We start from the raw sequence: 18,342 nt of genomic DNA, 5'->3' as shown, positions 1-18,342 counted from the left end.
GATTACTTTCAGTCAGAATGCGGTGGCATGCAGCTACTAAGCACAGTAAACTGGGGTCTATGCCAACTCTTCTATGTACCATGAGCACGAATATAGTCAAGAGCAATTTAATAGCGCCTGGTTTTCCCTTTTTCCTGGTCATTATACAGCTCCGGTTGTGAAATTACAGGAAAGACAGTGAAACATAACACATTCTTTCATAACTTAATTGGATAAAAAAATGAGCATGGACAGTTGTTTTGTAGGCAGTCACCATGATTCACTGCATTTTGTTTATCACATGCATTCAGAGAATATCTGAAGATTGCAGTAGGGATTCGGACTGCACCCTGCTGGCAACATAATAAGTCAATCCCAAAGATATTACAGCTTCATTTGAAACAAGATACAACAAGCCTATAAGACAGAGAAAGGGAAGGGAAACAAGGAAGAGAAATAAGGTGATACTTCTGTATTTATTGTGTAGAAGCAATTAATGCATCTCAAGGCCCAGCTTTTTTTTTTCTAAATATATTGAGACATTTTTGGCACACACACAGCCAGCTCAGGTTGGCTGATATCTGATAAAAAGTGAAAGCAATATTTCATTTTGACGAATCAAAAACGATATATCTTAAAGATTTCATGATAAACCATTAGAACAGTTTTAGGGATCCCAAGCATTACTTAAATTGAAGCCTTACTTGGTGGCAGGGCAAGAGTAGAAACAAAGAAGGGGAACCAAACAAGAGAACACATTCTAACCTCCAGCCTTTTGACGATCTCTTTGATATCATCAATGTTGCTGATGAAGCTCTCCAAAGAAACACATTCACCCCTCTCATAGAATATTTTTATATTTGTGTCCGTTGAAGTCCACCCTATCACATCTCGACAGGAGCAATTGAACACCACGCTTTTTGTGTCCTGTTCAATGAGGACTACAAACTCATTAGAGATGCCTAGGAGACAGTCTATTTCCATACCCTTGCTGTAGTCTTTTGCATGGACACTCCATACAATAGCACCAGAACTATAGATCTCTGCTCCTGGATAAGGCTTGGACTTTTCCTTCTTTTTTGAAGCAAGTGAGATGAAGGGGAACTTCCCAGAAGGGTCAATAGGTGTGTTGGTGACATTCTTCTCTGCCAAGTCTTTCAAGTACTCTTGACGGGTCCTGGTGGCCATTGCACGAAACTTCTCTGATTTATGAGCAGCATTCTCTGCATTAATGACTTTGGCTAGTAAGAAGTCTCTGAACACATTCGATTTAGGAAATGTGACACCTTTTGGAATAGGTGGTCCAAAGGATGGTACATCTCTGGATCTTGTCACGGCAACACTAAAAAATAAAATAAGGAAGAAGCAGAGTTTCACTCTATGCAAATTCAGCAGTTTTGAACACAGAAAATGCATTGCTTTTTTTCCTTAGGCCCTCAATTTTTCTTTCCTTTTTTCAGCAATATGCCTATATTTACATTTTAATATTGCCAGCGTTGAGATGATGACCCCTTACTGTATAAACAGAAGGCCACTTATTTTTGCATCTAAGCATTTTTGAGCCATCCTCAGTGCCACAGCTTAAAGAGAGCTTTGAGTGTAAAATTGTGCTTTTTTGATAAAGTAATCACTCCTGTATGGGAGTTCCCTTTTTTTTTTTTTTGTTTTTACTATAAACACATTTCTAACACACAGTTATAAAGGCTAGCTTATAACTTAGCTGAAAGGCTCATCTGAAAGCAATGCAAAGTGTATGGTCAATACCAGAAATATAGATAAAACAGACACATTAAAAAGATGGACAATAAAGTCATCTCAGAAGGCCAGTTTCACTGTAAGAATCATCTTCTGGTGACTGAATGTATGTATCACATTACCGGTTAAATGTTAAGTTTCTGGACTGAAAACTGCACTAGCTGATGTTGCATGCCAGTGACAGACGCAGACTCCAAAAATACTAGTAATCAGAAATTTCTTAGAAGTTTGGAGACATTTATGAGAAAGAGTTGCTCTCTTTTTCAACTCTTCCTTTTACTTTCCATACCAAGCGACGGACTGACAGTAAGATTGCCCTAGCCAATGCTGACAAGCTTAGCTATTCTCCCTGGTCAATTCTCTTTTGATATAGAGCTGATAAGAGTTGTTTGGCATCACTGGAGACTTGCCATTCCAGTCCAGTATGATTCACTTGTCAGTCTGTCCTAAGAAGAGACTGACAACTGTACTTCAACAGTTTTGTGACAAGAAACGCTCCCAACATTTCAAATATGATTTACCATATAACTTTAACTGGATCTGAAAAAGCAATAACTAATTTTGGCCAAAATATCACAGTACTGGAGTTTTACAATGAAAAATAGGCTGGAACTTGAACACACTAAAAATGTACATGATGTTTCATCTGGAAGACTGGCCGGTATTAGTTCCACACATTGTTCTAACTTATGTGAATACTTAAACATAATCAGAGAAACGTGCCCACCCCCGCCCCCCCCCAATCAATAACTGAGCTCACAAAAATGCTAGTACAGCTTTTCGGGAGGAGGGACACAGGAACAGCAAAACCAAAAATAAAGTACCCAATCTTTAACCCTCTCTTCTAGATTTGGGTGGTGGTGTGTTTTAGTTGGTTGGTTGTTTTGGTTTATTAATTATATTTTCTGGCAACTGATATTGAAAGATGTCATTGACTGTCATATTTCATTGAAACGTATGCCAATATACCTAAAAGTATGCAACAGAGGATGCTCATGATGCAAGCATCTGACTCTTGATCATCTTCAGTGGTCCTAAAGGGTCTGTTATCACATGAGATAGAAGCCCAAGTGTTAAAACACAACTACTGGATGTAATGAAAAACTACCGGTGTCATTTTGTTTACTTAGGTTTTCAGTATCATGAATCACAGGGATAAGAATTTAATCTTTAACACATGCTAGAGAAGTTTTAAAAAGTGAACGATGCTGACAGAGAAGCCAGACTTTTGAAATATTGTTTATCTTAGTTGGGAGGAAAAAATCACTAGCCAAGGCAGTGCTTGATTTTATTCCTTTTATGTAGCTTTTAATATAAATTCCAGTACATTTTTATGCTATATGGCTTCCTGTTTTGTCTAGAATTATGAACCTATGAAACTGTTTCAAATAATTCAGTGAAAAAGAGGTCAAACTTACTTTGAAAGTTTCCTAGAAAAACTTGTCATAATGGAATTCTATAAATGTAAATCAAATGTTTGCACTAAGAGGATAAAAAAAGAAAGGATTTTAATCTTAAAGACAGTACACAGAACATACAATGCTCTGGTGGTCTCCTGTATCAAAATGAACACTGACACTCTCACAATGTTTCTTCCTACCTGTCCCCCTTCCCCCACTTAAAATGTAAGCCTGTAGCATCATTAAAGCTGAAATTTTCAAATTTTATTCACTAATAGTAACCAGTACGCTTCTAGCCCTTGTAGGTGTGAACACTTGAAAAATGAAAGCAGTTTGGAAGTCTGAAGGTCAGAAACAGAAACCCTGAGATATTTAAATTTATTACAGTATAACAAGTGTAAATCTTTCCCATGCCTTTTAAAGGGAAGAAACTGAAAATATGCAGTCATATTATTTAAAATAATAACTGAAACCAGATCTTCCTCTGCATTTGTAATACCCAATTCAAGGGGAAAATGTATCTGTAGCCCTTGTGGATGTATTTTTTACCTTCCCTTTACTTCAAAATCAGTTTCTGTACAGAACAACAGCTGAAACATATGTCTAAAACTTTAAGAACAAGCTATGTCCACATAAATTATATAGCAGTGGAATTTGTCAATAAGCTGCCTTAAAATGAGTAGCAACGTGAACATGCCTACTCCAGAAGAGTATAATACATGTCAGCATCAGTTCCAGAAGTCCTGTGCAAGCTTTACAAAAAACTTATGGTGAGGGAACAGCCTTTAAACCTTACTATACTTACTTGAAAAACATGAATACATGATCTCAGACACTGTAGTCAAGACAAATTAATTCTAGGGCTACCTCATTTCAACATAACTACTCTAAATCCATTAGTCTTAAATAAAGAAGCTTTAGAAAAGTTTGCCGAGATCAATCAGTCAACATGTAAAAATAAAAATACATTAGGAGTTCAGGATATAACAAAGGTAAAAAGTTTAATTGATCATAAAAGGAAGTGTAACTCAAAAAACATTTCTATATGCTTTCAATGTGGTTAAATTTATGCTAAATAGGAATCTCATCTTGCAATTCTTTATTGTATGTTACTATCAATTACCATTTTACTATCAATTACCATTTTAATGGTAAATTACTATTTTAATCATATTGACTTTAAGGTCAGACTAAGATTTTTTTTTGCTGCATAATGCTCTGGAATTTCTTTGTTAGACTGAAGTGAGAGAAGAAATTAAGGTATTTCAGACAAAATATTTCAGAGAGCTTCTTTCTGAAAGGTTAGTCATATGTTTTCACTGTCTTAATTTCAGAATCTGAACATAAGCTCAGATGCCCAAGTTATCTGAACAATAAGTGAATTCATAAGAAGCAATATAGACACTCTTCCAGCATATTCTTAATAAACAGAATAAAAAGGAAGTGAGAACAGAATTTTAAGATCATTCCCAAATGCTTGATATATGTGCGTGTGCACACTGGTGTGTGTGCACACTGGTGTGTGTGCACACCCACTGACAGCACTAATTTCCTCATTGGGTGTGTCTCCTGCACATACTCATGGGCATCTATTTAGTTTTTAAAAAGTGTTCTAAATTCACATGACCCAAAATCTCCTCGACCCCTATCTTTCATTGTGTTTCTCTACTGAGAATTTGAGAGGAAGGACACCTCCCTTTCCACTCAAATTCCATGTTTTCAGTGAAACTAGCAATAGCTACCTGTAACAAACGCTGTCAGTACAGGGACTGTGCACTCTTACAATGACAAAGACGTGCTGGAAGTGGGAGCGAATGTTCTTTGGGCTGAATGGTTGTGCTCCAGGCTCCTGGAAAACTATTGTCACAATATCATTTCCAATATGTCGTTTTCTCAGAAGCTTTAAGAACAACAAAAAAAAGATGCATAGATTAAAACATAGTCTTTTCACAATTTTCTGCTATTTATTTCTCATTATTATAAATTACTATTGTTGAGGTTTTTTATTCCAAATGATACTTCAAGCTGAAAACTGAAACAATTGAGGATTTATATAACAAGTACCAGAATGTTAGTTATTCATCTAATACATTTCAGACATGGGCATTTTCCTTTTTGTAACAATTTAATTTCTACATATAATATACAAGATCATCTTCTCAGGGAAAATTTTAACTAAACAAAGAGGAAAAACAATCTCAAAACCTGCTAGTACCAGGATAACCTGCGATACATGGAAGCTGGAGAACATTCCTCACTTCACACATTTTTACAAGCCAGAAGTAGGTTGTTTCAAGTTGAAAATAGTTGTCATTGTCCTTAAGACATTCTATAATGATTTTCTGATAGGTTTCTTTCAGTAAACCCAAGACTACAGCAAAGAGAAAGGTAAACTACAAAGTAGTATAACACTTAGTGTGCAAAAGCAAACTAAAAAGAACGCTGCATTATCTTTCATAGTCAAAGGAAATTCCTATTTTATTTGCAGAAACGAAGTCACATTGTTCCTTGAGTAAAATGTGTACACATCTCACGCAATCAGATGGCTCAGTATTTAACAAGGCCAGGTATTTCAGAGTAACAAAGCAGGTCAAGCCTGCACAGCTCTTCAGTATAATAAAAAAATTTAAAACAATAAGAAGGATTTTGTCTCATGTCTTCTTGTGTAGTGTGCTGGACCACCCACTCGTCACCTCTAACTCTGTGCATATTACAGTTTGCTGAACGCAATCCTTAAAGTGCAATGGACCTCTCTGCAGAAGGTTGAAAATCATGTCAAGTGCACTATGGTCCTTTTGACATAAGAAAGATATGAACTCTTATTTATGTAACAAAAATGTGCTACTGACATTATGGTACAATATTTACATTAAAGTTTCAGTAAATAATTCATGATTAAATAGAAAACAGTCCTATGGAGAAAAATCTACCTATGATGTGCCTACAATGACTTGCTTTGCTCAGCCTCCTGACAGAGAGACAGCTAGTTTTACTTTTGATACTTCTGATTTTTTAAGTGTTTTCTTTGCTAGTAACACATGAAAGTTGTCATAAATATTCCATAGTTCAGCTACTTTTGAGACAGAGAAAAAACAAATTCTAAATAGGCATGCTCCATCTTACCTGTTGCTTGTTGTTTGGAGTATATGGCAACATAGTAGAAACGTGGAACATGATTTCATAGTCCTTGTATGTTGTGTACAGAGAGTGAGTACCCGTTGAATCAGCTTCAGTTAAAGAAAAAAAAAAAAAGCATTGTTTTAAAAAAGTTAAAAACTGAAGTTCTGTTATTATCAAAGAAAATCATCAAGCAAGACAAGAATTCCTGTTCATCCTTGATCCTAGATGAAACATCAGCAAGCAAAAACTTACCCAGAGTTTATTCACCTGGCAAAACAAACGACGCATACAGAAGGCATGTATAATTTTGTGTAATTTTCCAGTGAAGAATTTGTTAGGAATAGGGGATTTATACCATAAAACCCTGAAGAAAGCCTATTTAAGCATGAAAAGTGATAACAGTCTGAAATAATTTTCAGACACCATTCAATAGTTCAGGCTAACTGGAATGAAACTGAACTGCAAGGAATGTGAAAAGGCCTTCGGAAAAGAAGGCAGACATACTGCAAATGAATCCATGATCTCATGCATAATTAAATATCAATGGACATATAACCCGCAATATATGAAAGAACAGAATGGGGTCTTTTAAATATAAGTATCAGGAGTCTAAATTAACTGTAATGAAGTCAGATATAACCTTCACTAAAACAGGTGCTTTATGGATAGGAACAGTCAAAACCCCAAATAGGATGCTAGCATGAGTACAGCTGGTGACGGAAAAGCCCACAACAAAGACATTATGATGCTGATATATTAATCAAAGGTACTCTCACCTTTTTTGGGTTCTGGTCACCCTATTTAAAAAAGTTATAGGCGAGAGAGAAGGGATCCAGAAACAGGCCACAAAAATAATTATATGTGGATGAAGAGACTTCCATGTGGAAAAAAAATGATAAAAACTATGATTATGAAGTTTAGAAAGAAAAATGAAGACGGGATACTATTAAAGTTTGCAAAGTGTTGGTTGAAGACAACGCTTGATTACAGACAAATTGGGAACTTCTGTTTTTACTTTTTCTTTTTCTCTCTCTTCTCTCAAAAAACTCCAAAAAGAGACCTTGAAAAATATGTTCCATTAATTTAAGAAGCAACACATTTGAAGCCAAAATAGTGAATACATTCTATTGAATGTAACTGCTGACCACAGTAGAAAAAGCCCACTTTCAAACAGAATTTTTAAAATAACTAGACTTACATATGGAAAAAAGCATCTTGGTTATTTGAAGTTATATAAACATGCTACTATGTTATATAATTCCAGCTATTTGTAGTAATGTATTTTAAAAAGCTGTTAAATACTACACCTTGGCATCTTTTATTAGCCGAGAAATCATGTTACTAAGTAGATAATAGCTTTGAGATTTATGAGGCATGTACAATAACATAGAGTTTATTTACCCAGATTTTGGGTATAAGCTCTGACAAGAAGTTTTTGTTTTCTGTCAAATTCAGAATAATAAAATAGAGGTATCTTTGATGTAAACACAAAACCATTTCATCATCCATAAAATTAAATTGAAAGTTTTCTGTATTATAGTTGCACGGAGATCTTGCATTTCCAAATCATCTATATAAAATAAAATGGGAATAAAACCACGAAGATTCCTAGAATCTCATATTAAAAAAAAACCTCAGTTAATGTTAAGGAGATTAGGCTCTCTTTTGTAGCACTCAACATTACAAAAAACTTGTAACTGCTAAATACTTTCTTTTTAATGCTAATTACAACAGCACAAGAGCTGAAAGGGAATCGTTTCATCTGGCAGGCAGTTCACAGCAGCCTCTCTCCTCTGCCTGATCATTACAATGCACACTGAAGGAGGCAGATGCACCTGAATGTCACCTAAACATCAACATAACTCCTTACTGGCTTTTTGTTGTCTACCTGTAAATACACTAATTTGTACATCATTTGTCATAAATAGAGCATACAAAAATATTACAAAGAACTGGACAGGGGAAGCAAAAAGAAAGGGAAATGGGTAAGAAGATGGGGCAAGCAGGCCCCAAAAGAGGGCAAGGGGCCCAAAATAGGGTTGCGGGGAAAGGAATAAAGCAATTCTGAAATAATACACTAGGAAAACACCTACGCATTTAAGCCAAACTTTCAACTTTCCTGGATGGATTCAATTTCAGGTAGAAAAAGGCTCTTTCTCAGAACAGTACTGGTTCTGCAAACTAAGTAACAAGGCCACAATCCACATAACACATTTTATGATTCCAATTATTTTCAAGTACTTCACAGCTTAAATCCTCATTACTCAAATCCAATTACAAATGTAAGTCCATATCCACTACAGACTGTGCATCTTTCTCACCATTCAGATTTCTTCTTTCTTACAGGTCCAGAATACTTTTTCTGAAGTACAACCCAATGATTACAGGTGTTTGCTTTAAATCAAATCATTGCCATTGCAGTAAAAGCCCAGACTGTGCACTGGAATAGTATCATCATTTCAAGGTCAGAATTTTAAGTCAGAGCTGCAATCTGCTTTGATTTCCCTGTATTTAGCAGAGGTCCGAGGGACCTACAAATTCATTAACATCTTTTTACACTGAAGACATCCCCTCCTGCCATCAGTTTACGGCATACCTATTGATGCTGCCTTCTCAGTCCTGTCCCATTACTGGACTGTTACTTACCTGAGGACTTAACTGATCTTTGCCTTCCATCATTATTCACCTTTAAAAATCCACCTTATTCTTCTGTCCTTCCAATGTTTTTCAGCTATCTTCACAACCACTGTCTTAACAGACTCCCATTAAAGTGTTTTTTCCAACACCGTGCTGAAAACTGTGACTGACAACAGCATATTGCTGATAAATTCACTTCACTGAAGCCACAGGACTTTAGTCAGCCTGCTTCTACAGCAGCTTTTAAAACTTCTGCCCTAGAAAACTGGTATAAAAACCAGTACAAGTAGAAAAATCTAACTCAGTGTTTCAAAGGAAAACATGTTGCAAGGAATGGTAGGAAAACAACAAATAAACCACACTGATGAGGCAGGAGAAGGAACAGCCATTGCTACAAACTGCAGTTTGTAAGGCAATTAAAGGCACAAGAACAAGAAGTTCCAGAGCATAATGTTATTCCCATCTACCTTTGGTGTTAAAAGCCCTGCCTTATTTCTAGTTTCTCCTAGTTAGTGGCTCAAATTCAGCACCTGTCAAACCTGCTGTCCTTTCCGTTCAACCCAAGGATTACACCAAGCATTCATATTCAACTTCTGTAACATCCAAGACATTTTCAGAAAACATTTCTAAGGACAGAATCCTTTATTTTGTAACATACAGAAGTATATGTGTAACACAAACACGGAGAAATGCAGACAGACTTCCCCCCATCCCCATTTCTGCTGCTTAAGCAATCGAGGAACCTCTGACCTCCTTTGGCTATGGGTCTCCCAGGGCATGTCTCAGACCCAACAGTAAGTCTAGACTTACTTCCATATGGTTGAAAGGACGTTAAATAGTACAAGTTAAGAAGGTAATCTGTATGTGCTATTTCATTAGAAACATCGGGGTTTATTGACAACCCCTAAATGAAATGTCAATTTTAAATCCATTAATTCCCTAGATTTTTAATCTATTTAATATCTTCTGTGCTGTTTTCATACTCTTCTCATGTCTTAACAAAGAAGTCATGCAGAATAAACGTCTAATACAGAAACCTATCATTATTAAAGTTTATAATCTCATCAAATAGATAATTCATAAACTCCTACAACTCACATTAATGAATCTCCTTCATTTCCTGCACCAAACACGCCCAGGCCAGGTTTCCAGACCTAGCATTATTCAGCTGATCCCGCTTACCAATTTAAAATATTTAGAAATGAGACTAAGTGGGGGGAAGGAAATAAAGCATGCATTACAGCTAGAAAATAAAGTAAAACGACTGAAGTTATAATTTGAAAAATTACTGTGATGTTCATTACTTTAAAGTGATGCCCATAAACTTCCTAGCAACCGTGGGACAGATGACATTTTCAAGCTCTATTTCCTATCCAAAGTCTGCAGGCTGCCAGGAGATAAACTGCTTCGCCTCTGGTAATTCTAGAAATACACAAACAAAACTTTAAAAGTAGCAGCTCTTTTCCATAGTGGCACTGGCAAAGATCCAAAGCTAAAGCCCTTGAAGGATCCAATATACTTAAATAGGCTTTCAGTTAATAGGATGCATGAGATTCCTCCTTGTAAAAATTGGCTCTGTTACAGATACTTACCAATTTAGGCCCACAATTCTAAAAAATTTTTAAGAACAACGCAACTGTTCTGAAACTGCCCTTTGCTAGTGCAACTTCACTTTTTTGAATTTGCATAAAATAAAAACATCTTTCAAAAAATGTCCAGAGTACATATACAAACCAGCTTCCCTCCATGCTGAGAAAATCTTTCATCGTTTCTTGCATCGTGTATCTGCTATTCACAGGTTGCAAAATATTGTCAAAGGTACAGGAACTAGCAAAGTAGCCTACATAGCTCTGACCTTTCCTGCAAGTTAATCAACAGACATTTGTTTTTAACAGGATCTTTGCAATCAACTGTGCTGACATTAAACAGAATTTTTATGCAGGAAAATTTCCTGAATAATGAGACCGCAAGAACTATTTCATCTCTAGCAACAGAAGTGCACAGAGCTGGAAAACGGGACAAGTTCAATTCCTAGCTGTAGACTTGGCTGTTTCAACAAAACCCCATAAACCTCAGTCATGGTAGAAACCACAGCCTCCTCCATTGCAGGCCTTTCTGTATTTGAGCCAAGGTAGAAAAGACCAATGGATTCCTTAGGGCAGCCATCGAAGATGCATTGCCTGTCTGTATTTTGCTGTTCATATACTCTGCTTATCTGAGGTGTAGCTCTTGCAACTATCTCTGGTTTTTAGCATTTTTGCCTACTACAAGGTGGTGCGCTTTTTTCCATTTCCTATGCAGAATATGCAAATAAAGGTTTCCAAATGTAGCTATCCAAACAGCTTCATATTGTGCCCCCAAATCACCACCTTCCCTTCCACCAATTCCAGTGTGTGCTTTGCATACTGGCAGAAAGGAAAACACACCACCGTCAAGATCAATTACAGAAGTTTGTTGCCATTGTTCACATTTGCTGCTGTCTAAACCTGCTCCTTAAGAACTCACATATGCTGTGTAGTCGTGTGGTTCCTCAGTGAGCTTGCAGACAACATAACCCGAAAGATTTCAGGCAACTTGGGACTCCCTAAGTAGTTTTAGCTGATGAGGCCCCACACATGTGAGCTTGTAAACCCCGACTGAAAGAAAATGTAGGAAACCCTTTGTGAAAGCAGCAGTTTCTACTCAGAGCATCCCTCTTCCTCTCTGATCACAGTGAAATGTTCATGTAAAGCCTTTTGGTATTTTTAGATACAGAATGGAACTGGCAGGTCTACTGGGTTACATGAAAAAGGCATGTCAGCTCTCAACACGGAGCAGAAAATCTTCATTACAAGATGACAACTCTTAAAACCAGGAGAGATTCAGTCAACTAGAAGTTTACAGACACGTCCATTCAACAGGTACTAGACTGCAGCACATAAAATCAAAACCTAATAAAATTCCTTCCTTGAGTCAGAAGCAACAAGAAGGAACTTAACTGGAAAATTCTGCTGTTCAGAAGTAAATTTCAAATAAGTACCTAAAACAGTTACAGCTTTCATGGGTATATCTGAGCAGATGAATCAACTCTTAATCATACAGCACTTACATATACTAGAAACGTGTGTGGATTGACACCAAAAAAAGGATTTTTTAATAGATGTCTTAACTAAACCAGAAGAAAGGAGAGAAGATTTTACTTTAACTACTGAAAGTAAGAAGGAGGTCACAATACAAAACCAGAAGCTATGAAATAATAAATATTTTCTCTCTTTTCCATACACATTTGATTTTTGACCTAGCTTATTTTTATAACTGATAAAATAACACTTTGGAGATGCAGAAAAGGAAAACCCAGCCTAAGAATTACTGTATAATACATTTGCAGTTAGGGCAAGAAAATGTTACAGCTAGAAACTGTCTGTATCTCATCTGGAATTGTGTATATAGTCCTAGCCACTAAAATAAAGAGACTGAATTTCAACTTGGATGCGTGCAGAGGAAGGTTATCAAGTAATACTGCAGGGGGGGGTTGAAGCAGAGAAATGCATACCTCCATACCAATAAGAGAGACCTGGCTTATTACGAGGAACATCACAAAAACGTAGAGGGGACTCAAAGGAGTAAATACAAGAGTGAATGTTAAGTATTGCAACTAAAAGAATGTAGGCTCAATGGTACATATGTTTGAAATAGGCAGTTTTATAACCCTTAGAGGAGTGCTGATTAGGCTGATCAAGAACAGCCTGAGGAGTGCAATGTGATCCCTGTAAGAATTAAGGACACAAGGTAGAATGGTGGAGCATTGAAGCATAGCAAGCTAGTGTATTTGTGATAGGAGACCCATGACAAAAGCACAGGTTTTGCTGCTCTGAAGTTGATGAATGCTTTTCAGCTTTCATGAACCAACTCCTTATTTAATTTCCTTTGCCGCAACTGAGCAAAATAGCAAAAGATTTCCATAGGAACTGGTTAGTTCCAATACTCAAAGAAAAGGAAGACAGGACAAAATCTACCCCTGAGTATTTTTAAACAGATTTACAAATTGAATATAGCATGCATTAGCTGATAAACAGGTATTTCACAAGCTCCATTCCAAAAGCAGGGAGTTTCTTTTACAGATACTGTCACCCAAGATCATCTTTCCACTGCTTTTTGGTGCGATATGTTTTCAGTTAAGGCTGATAATATAATTGCAAATCCAGTTTAATTTCCATAACTCAAAAGAAAAATCACAGAGGGAGGAACACATTTGATAGCAGAAGAAAGACACAACTGCCTAGAAAAAAAACTACACGAAACAGACACAGCAGAAAAGCAACAGACCAACTTGTGAAGATGGAGTTACATAGATGGGTTCTCAAAACTTTTTTGGTGACAGTCTATTAGCATATCATTAAAAAAAACCTATCACATACCAGCTGTATTGATTACTCTTTAGACAACACACTGATGATGGATTTGTAATGCCAATAATGGTTCCACAGTTACTGGTTTCTTGTTGCAGTGTTAGTGATGATTTAGTACCAAATGAGTACAAAAATCCAATAATTATCAGAGTTGAAAGACTCTGGGCATGGGTCAAATTACATACTTGCTCTGCTTTCCTTTCTAATATTGAGCAACTGTCTTCCTATAGCAAAGAAGTTATTTTTAAGAACTCTACAAAAAGTCAGTTAGCAACCATATGATGCATTTTGTTCACTTGAGAAAAAAAAAAGAAAAAGAAAAAAAAGCCTTACTCTTTGTATCCAGCTGAGCACGATACTTTTCAAATCCCTTGAGTCGAACTCGTTCTCCCAAGAGCTGAAGAAACTCTTCAAAAGCTGGACCCGCTGATTCATTATTATACATTTCCTCTTCTGTGCTTTGCCCCGCTTTGCAGTACATGATACCCACCTTAAGCTGGTAACTTAACTGCAAAGGGAAAAAGATTAAAATCTTTTATGTACACCAAGTGATACAGCAACTTATTTACTGAATTCACTTCACATTTTTTAATAAACCCATAATTCACAAAGAAAAAGTATCTACTTATCAGTTTAATTTCAAATGTTAGTCTGGTTCCAAATACTCTCATTGTTTTCCACTAATTGCCTTGATGATGGCATATTTCATCTGAAGATGTCAAAATGCTTTCTGAAGTGAAGCAAACTTTAATGTTCCTTCTTTTCAGGAGAACACCACTGCAGCTTGCAAATGGTGAACATCTTACACTGAGCCACATGGAAAGCACTCGCTGAGTAGCACCAGAACCTGACTCTCATTTAGGTTGGTACCATGGTTACTATCCTATGCTAAACCTTACCCACAGAGGGGTAGGGCACAGCATGTGCTCATTTCTAGAATAACTGACAAAATGAACATTCTGCTACTTCAAAGAGAAGATAAAAAAATATTCACCTATTAGTGCATTCACCTGTGAGCAACGTTGAAAGAATCCATGGCATTCAGTTGGCCTTCTCTGACTCAAAAATGCAGTAACAAAGAAAACAGCTAAATTGAAAAATGCTGGTAATACTTTAAAGATACTCTTTACTTGCATAGCCCTTCAAATACATTTGTGCTTTTCAGTTCCATTTTTCCCTCTAATTTGGTGTTTGATGTTCCTAATAGAGCAGAAACTGAAGATGTGAATCTTTATTCACCCAACTGTAATTCTGATTCTTCAAAGCAAACTGTTCCCACCAATTTCAAATCGATGCACACACAGAAAGGACCACAACTGTGCCCTTTATGTCTGGACTACAGAAACAGAAGTTACAGAAGGGAAGAAAGCAGCACCCACAGCCATTTACTGCTGTCTCCAAAACCAGTTTCACAGGCAGGAACTCTGACTGGCAGACTGGAGAGTAGAGCCTTGGAGTTTATGCATATAATTCATCTAGTAATTCATATGTATGGCAGGGTAAATAATCTTCTCTCCCACGAATTTCTGCAGAGGCTCGATTTTAAATAAATACCAAGCAGATCTGCCAGAGCAAAATCACAAGAAAGTCTATCAAAACTGGCATGAGATTTACAAGTTTGGGCTACAGGTTAGTGGGAAGTGAAAACAGTTATTTGCAAGGGCACTGAAACCAAAGTCATCTGAATATACTGTGATTTCCTCTCAAATCTGCTATCACAGGTTGTGAAACAAAAGGTTTTGTAACTTGCTGGGATGACATGGACACACAGTTAAACAGAAATTCATTAATTTATATTTATATTTACAGTGGGATAATTTAAAAGCCCTCGGAAATGGTTCTACTCTGTCTCTAATTAAAGTAAATTTTAAAATTAAAAACCACTGAAAATTGCAACTTTACTGTATTATTCTTTTACTACCAAGGATGAATGGTGACAGGGATAAAGTATTAGCACTATGAAAATGGCGGGGGGGTGGAAAGAAGGCTAAAGATCAACCTGGCTTGATTATTCCCATTGAAGAAGTTAAGCATATGTAATGAGTCACAGTTCTAGGCTGTCTCCTTTTTCCCCTCCAGAATGTCCCTTATTTCATCATCTGACACAATGACTACCTGACTTGCATCTTCTAAATGTATCTGAATTTCTTATGGTAAAATAGGAGTACAGCATAGAATCATAGCATGGCTTGGGTTGGAAGGGACCTTAAAGACCACCTAGTCCAACCCCCCTGCCATGGGTAGGGACACCTTCCACCAGACCAGGTTGCTCAAAGCCCCATCCAGCCTGACCTTGAACACTGCCAGGGAGGAGGCAGCCACAGCTTCTCTGGGCAACCTGTGCCAGTGTCTCACCAGCCTCACAGTGAGGAACTTCTTCCTAGTATCTGATCTCAATCCCTCCTCCTTCAGTTTGAAACTGTTACCCCTTGTCCTATCACTGCCCTCCCTAATCAAGAGTCCCTCCCCACCTTTCCTGTAGCCCCCTTTAAGTACTGGAAGGCCACTGTAAAGTCTCCCCGGAGCCTTCTCTTCTCCAGGCTGAACAACCCCAACTCTGTCAGCCTGCCCTCATCTCAGTCTATCCCTTATGAAAGAAACATCCAAAGGCAAACTTCCAAAACTGAAAGAAAAAAACCCATTTGTGCCTTGAAGAAATGTTTCTATTTCCTTTCCTCTCACTGTTAGCCATTTGAAACACTTGCTGCGTAACTATAGGAAAGATGTTTTCAGCACTAGAGACCCAACCAAAAATATTCACCTTTAAGAATGAAGACTACGTATTTTGGGCACCAAAGTATTATGACACAAAGCAAAGACATTTATTGGTAAACCAAATTAATGTTACAGTTTATTCTTATGATAATTTATTTCAACTCCCCATTCACTAAAAACCACAAAAATTCAAAACAACCATCAGCGTATACAATGATCAAAACAATCCAGATACAGATGGATGGCACATGCTTTTTTTTTTTGTAAAACATTCTGCATGATGGCTGTTTGATTAAGATTTAAATTTTCTCAGGAATCACGGGAGCTAGGTGAGGTTTCCGGGTACATTTCTATGACCTGTGCTGAGATGGCGAACTACGTGATCCCACTCACTGCAAGCTTATTGCCTCACAGCAGTCAAACTCGGTGACTTTGCAGACAGGGCTATGTGCTCTCACAGAGAACCCGGACCAGCTACTGCTGACGTGTGGGGAGGGAGGAGAGGAAGGGTGGTGTGAGGTGGCACTGCTGCTGCTCCTGCCAGAACAACCGCCGTCACTTTCCATATCATCAGTAGCAGGTCCTGTCTTGGACCGTTCAGGCAGTGTTTGCTGCTCAGATACGTTCTGTCTACTCCCAGGGAATTACGATGGATGAAGTGTTTCATGGGACTACAATGCCTTAGATGCACTGCTAACTACAATAGTTTTTAGTAGTTTTACTTAAACAAGTTAGGACAAAGAAAACCATTCTCACCAAGCACACCTACAATATTTAAGCTTCGATTTCAGGCAAAGGAAGTCTCTTCAAGGGCATGAAATGTAAATGGGATCCGCAGCACCCATGAGCAACCAAACAACTGTCCTTTATTGCTTTGAAAATGTCGGCCTAAGAAACTAAATAAGGACTATGCAAAGAACAGGATAAGCCTTCTAGCTGTGTTCTTACATTTGCTGAATTTCAAAAAAACCCACCACCAACCTTTCATAAGGACAACACGAGCTGCTAAGTCTGAATCAAAAAAAGCGGATTTGGGAGAAGACAGGCATGCAGTCCCCATTACTACACCTCCTTCTGATAGATCTAGGGTCCTTAGAAGTGTATTAACTCCAAAGTAAAAGCTAAAAAAGGAGCTGAAGGATGAATTCTGCTGCAGTAAAACTCCTAAAGTAGAAGCTTCATTTTAATAATCTAAAAGTATTCACATATTCATATATGTGGGAAAAGGGCACTTCAAGTATTTGTCTAGCACCCAGTGAAAGACAGCGCAAAGTGTATCTTGGATTTAACCAGTCAGCAAGTTTGTATTATAAATACGGAATTACATTAAAAACTGACTGTCATTTTGCAGTATTTCTGTGAATGAGGAATTGCCATAAAGATGAACTTCTACTGGAATAAATCAGTAATTGCCCTGATATGCAATTTTTTAAATCATATTTGGAAGTAAACCTAAAGTAAGTTACCATGAACTCTGCGTTCAAGGCAAATATTAGTAGATGGTAATTAGCCAAGAAGCTAGTGCAGCCCTATGCGACGACTGGATTGCTCTTTAACACAAAAGCATTCAAATTAATGCATTTTAATAAAGCAAATGAAAGAACAGCTAGTTAACAAGCAATGTGGGCCATAGGTACAGAATAGCAGCTGTTACCGTGACTCTGGCAATCTAAGGGGAAGTAAGGAACACGCAACTTGACACACAACACCAGTACAAAATTGGGGCAAGAAGAATATTCCTAGTCTGACAGTGGATGTCATATGCAGATACTGAAAGAGCAGAAGAGACAGAGCTCAGCCATAAAAGTGGTATGAAAATCAGAGAAAATACGTTGCAGTGAAAGACTTGAAAAGCGCAATCTGTTTAGTTTATCATAAACAAGACCAACAGATGATTTAATCACTGCATACAAAAACCTTTGCTGGGAAAAATTTCACACTAAAATGACTCTTAAGATGTAGCAGAGAAAGGTACCATAAGTCTGTAAGCTGAAAGCAGATAAATTTAAATAAATACCTGCAAATTCTTAAATATGAAAACAACTAACTGCTTTAAAACCTCACTCAAATATAAAAAACCCAATGACCTATCTTAATCAAAACTGTCAATTTGACTCAATGAAGGGGTTACTGGGTGAAATTTAATGGCTAAGGCCACTTTATAGTCTTAACTTACATTTACAAAACATCTTACTTGCTATATCAAACAGGCACCTGTTCATGCTGTAATGAAACAGTGCAACACTCAGCAAGAAAAACGATAAACAATCTGTGTACCTAATTAGCAGAGCAGCTGTTACCCAAATTTTTCTGTTAGCTTGGAATTGATAAAAATGCAGCTTCTAATT

The 18,342-nt window shown here is 37.2% G+C and overlaps 1 protein-coding gene across 1 annotated transcript in view; it reads right to left on the bottom strand.

The window, feature by feature from the left end:
* SIPA1L1 (signal induced proliferation associated 1 like 1) overlaps positions 1-18,342 on the bottom strand; it is a 76,634-nt gene that overhangs the window by 43,631 nt on the left and 14,661 nt on the right. Inside the window, exons 4-7 of the mRNA XM_009961052.2 lie at positions 13,613-13,787; positions 6,258-6,361; positions 4,877-5,034; positions 745-1,321 (exon numbers count right to left, since the gene is read on the bottom strand). Coding sequence (XP_009959354.1) covers positions 745-1,321; positions 4,877-5,034; positions 6,258-6,361; positions 13,613-13,787 — 1,014 coding nt within the window. The remainder of the gene's footprint in view (positions 1-744; positions 1,322-4,876; positions 5,035-6,257; positions 6,362-13,612; positions 13,788-18,342) is intronic.

Source organism: Leptosomus discolor, chromosome 3 (genome assembly GCF_034619465.1).
Source record: "Leptosomus discolor isolate bLepDis1 chromosome 3, bLepDis1.hap2, whole genome shotgun sequence".
NCBI classification, from domain to species: Eukaryota; Metazoa; Chordata; class Aves; order Leptosomiformes; family Leptosomidae; genus Leptosomus; species Leptosomus discolor.
Note: the sequence above shows the minus strand (reverse complement) of the source record. Positions and strands in the feature narration are given on the sequence as shown.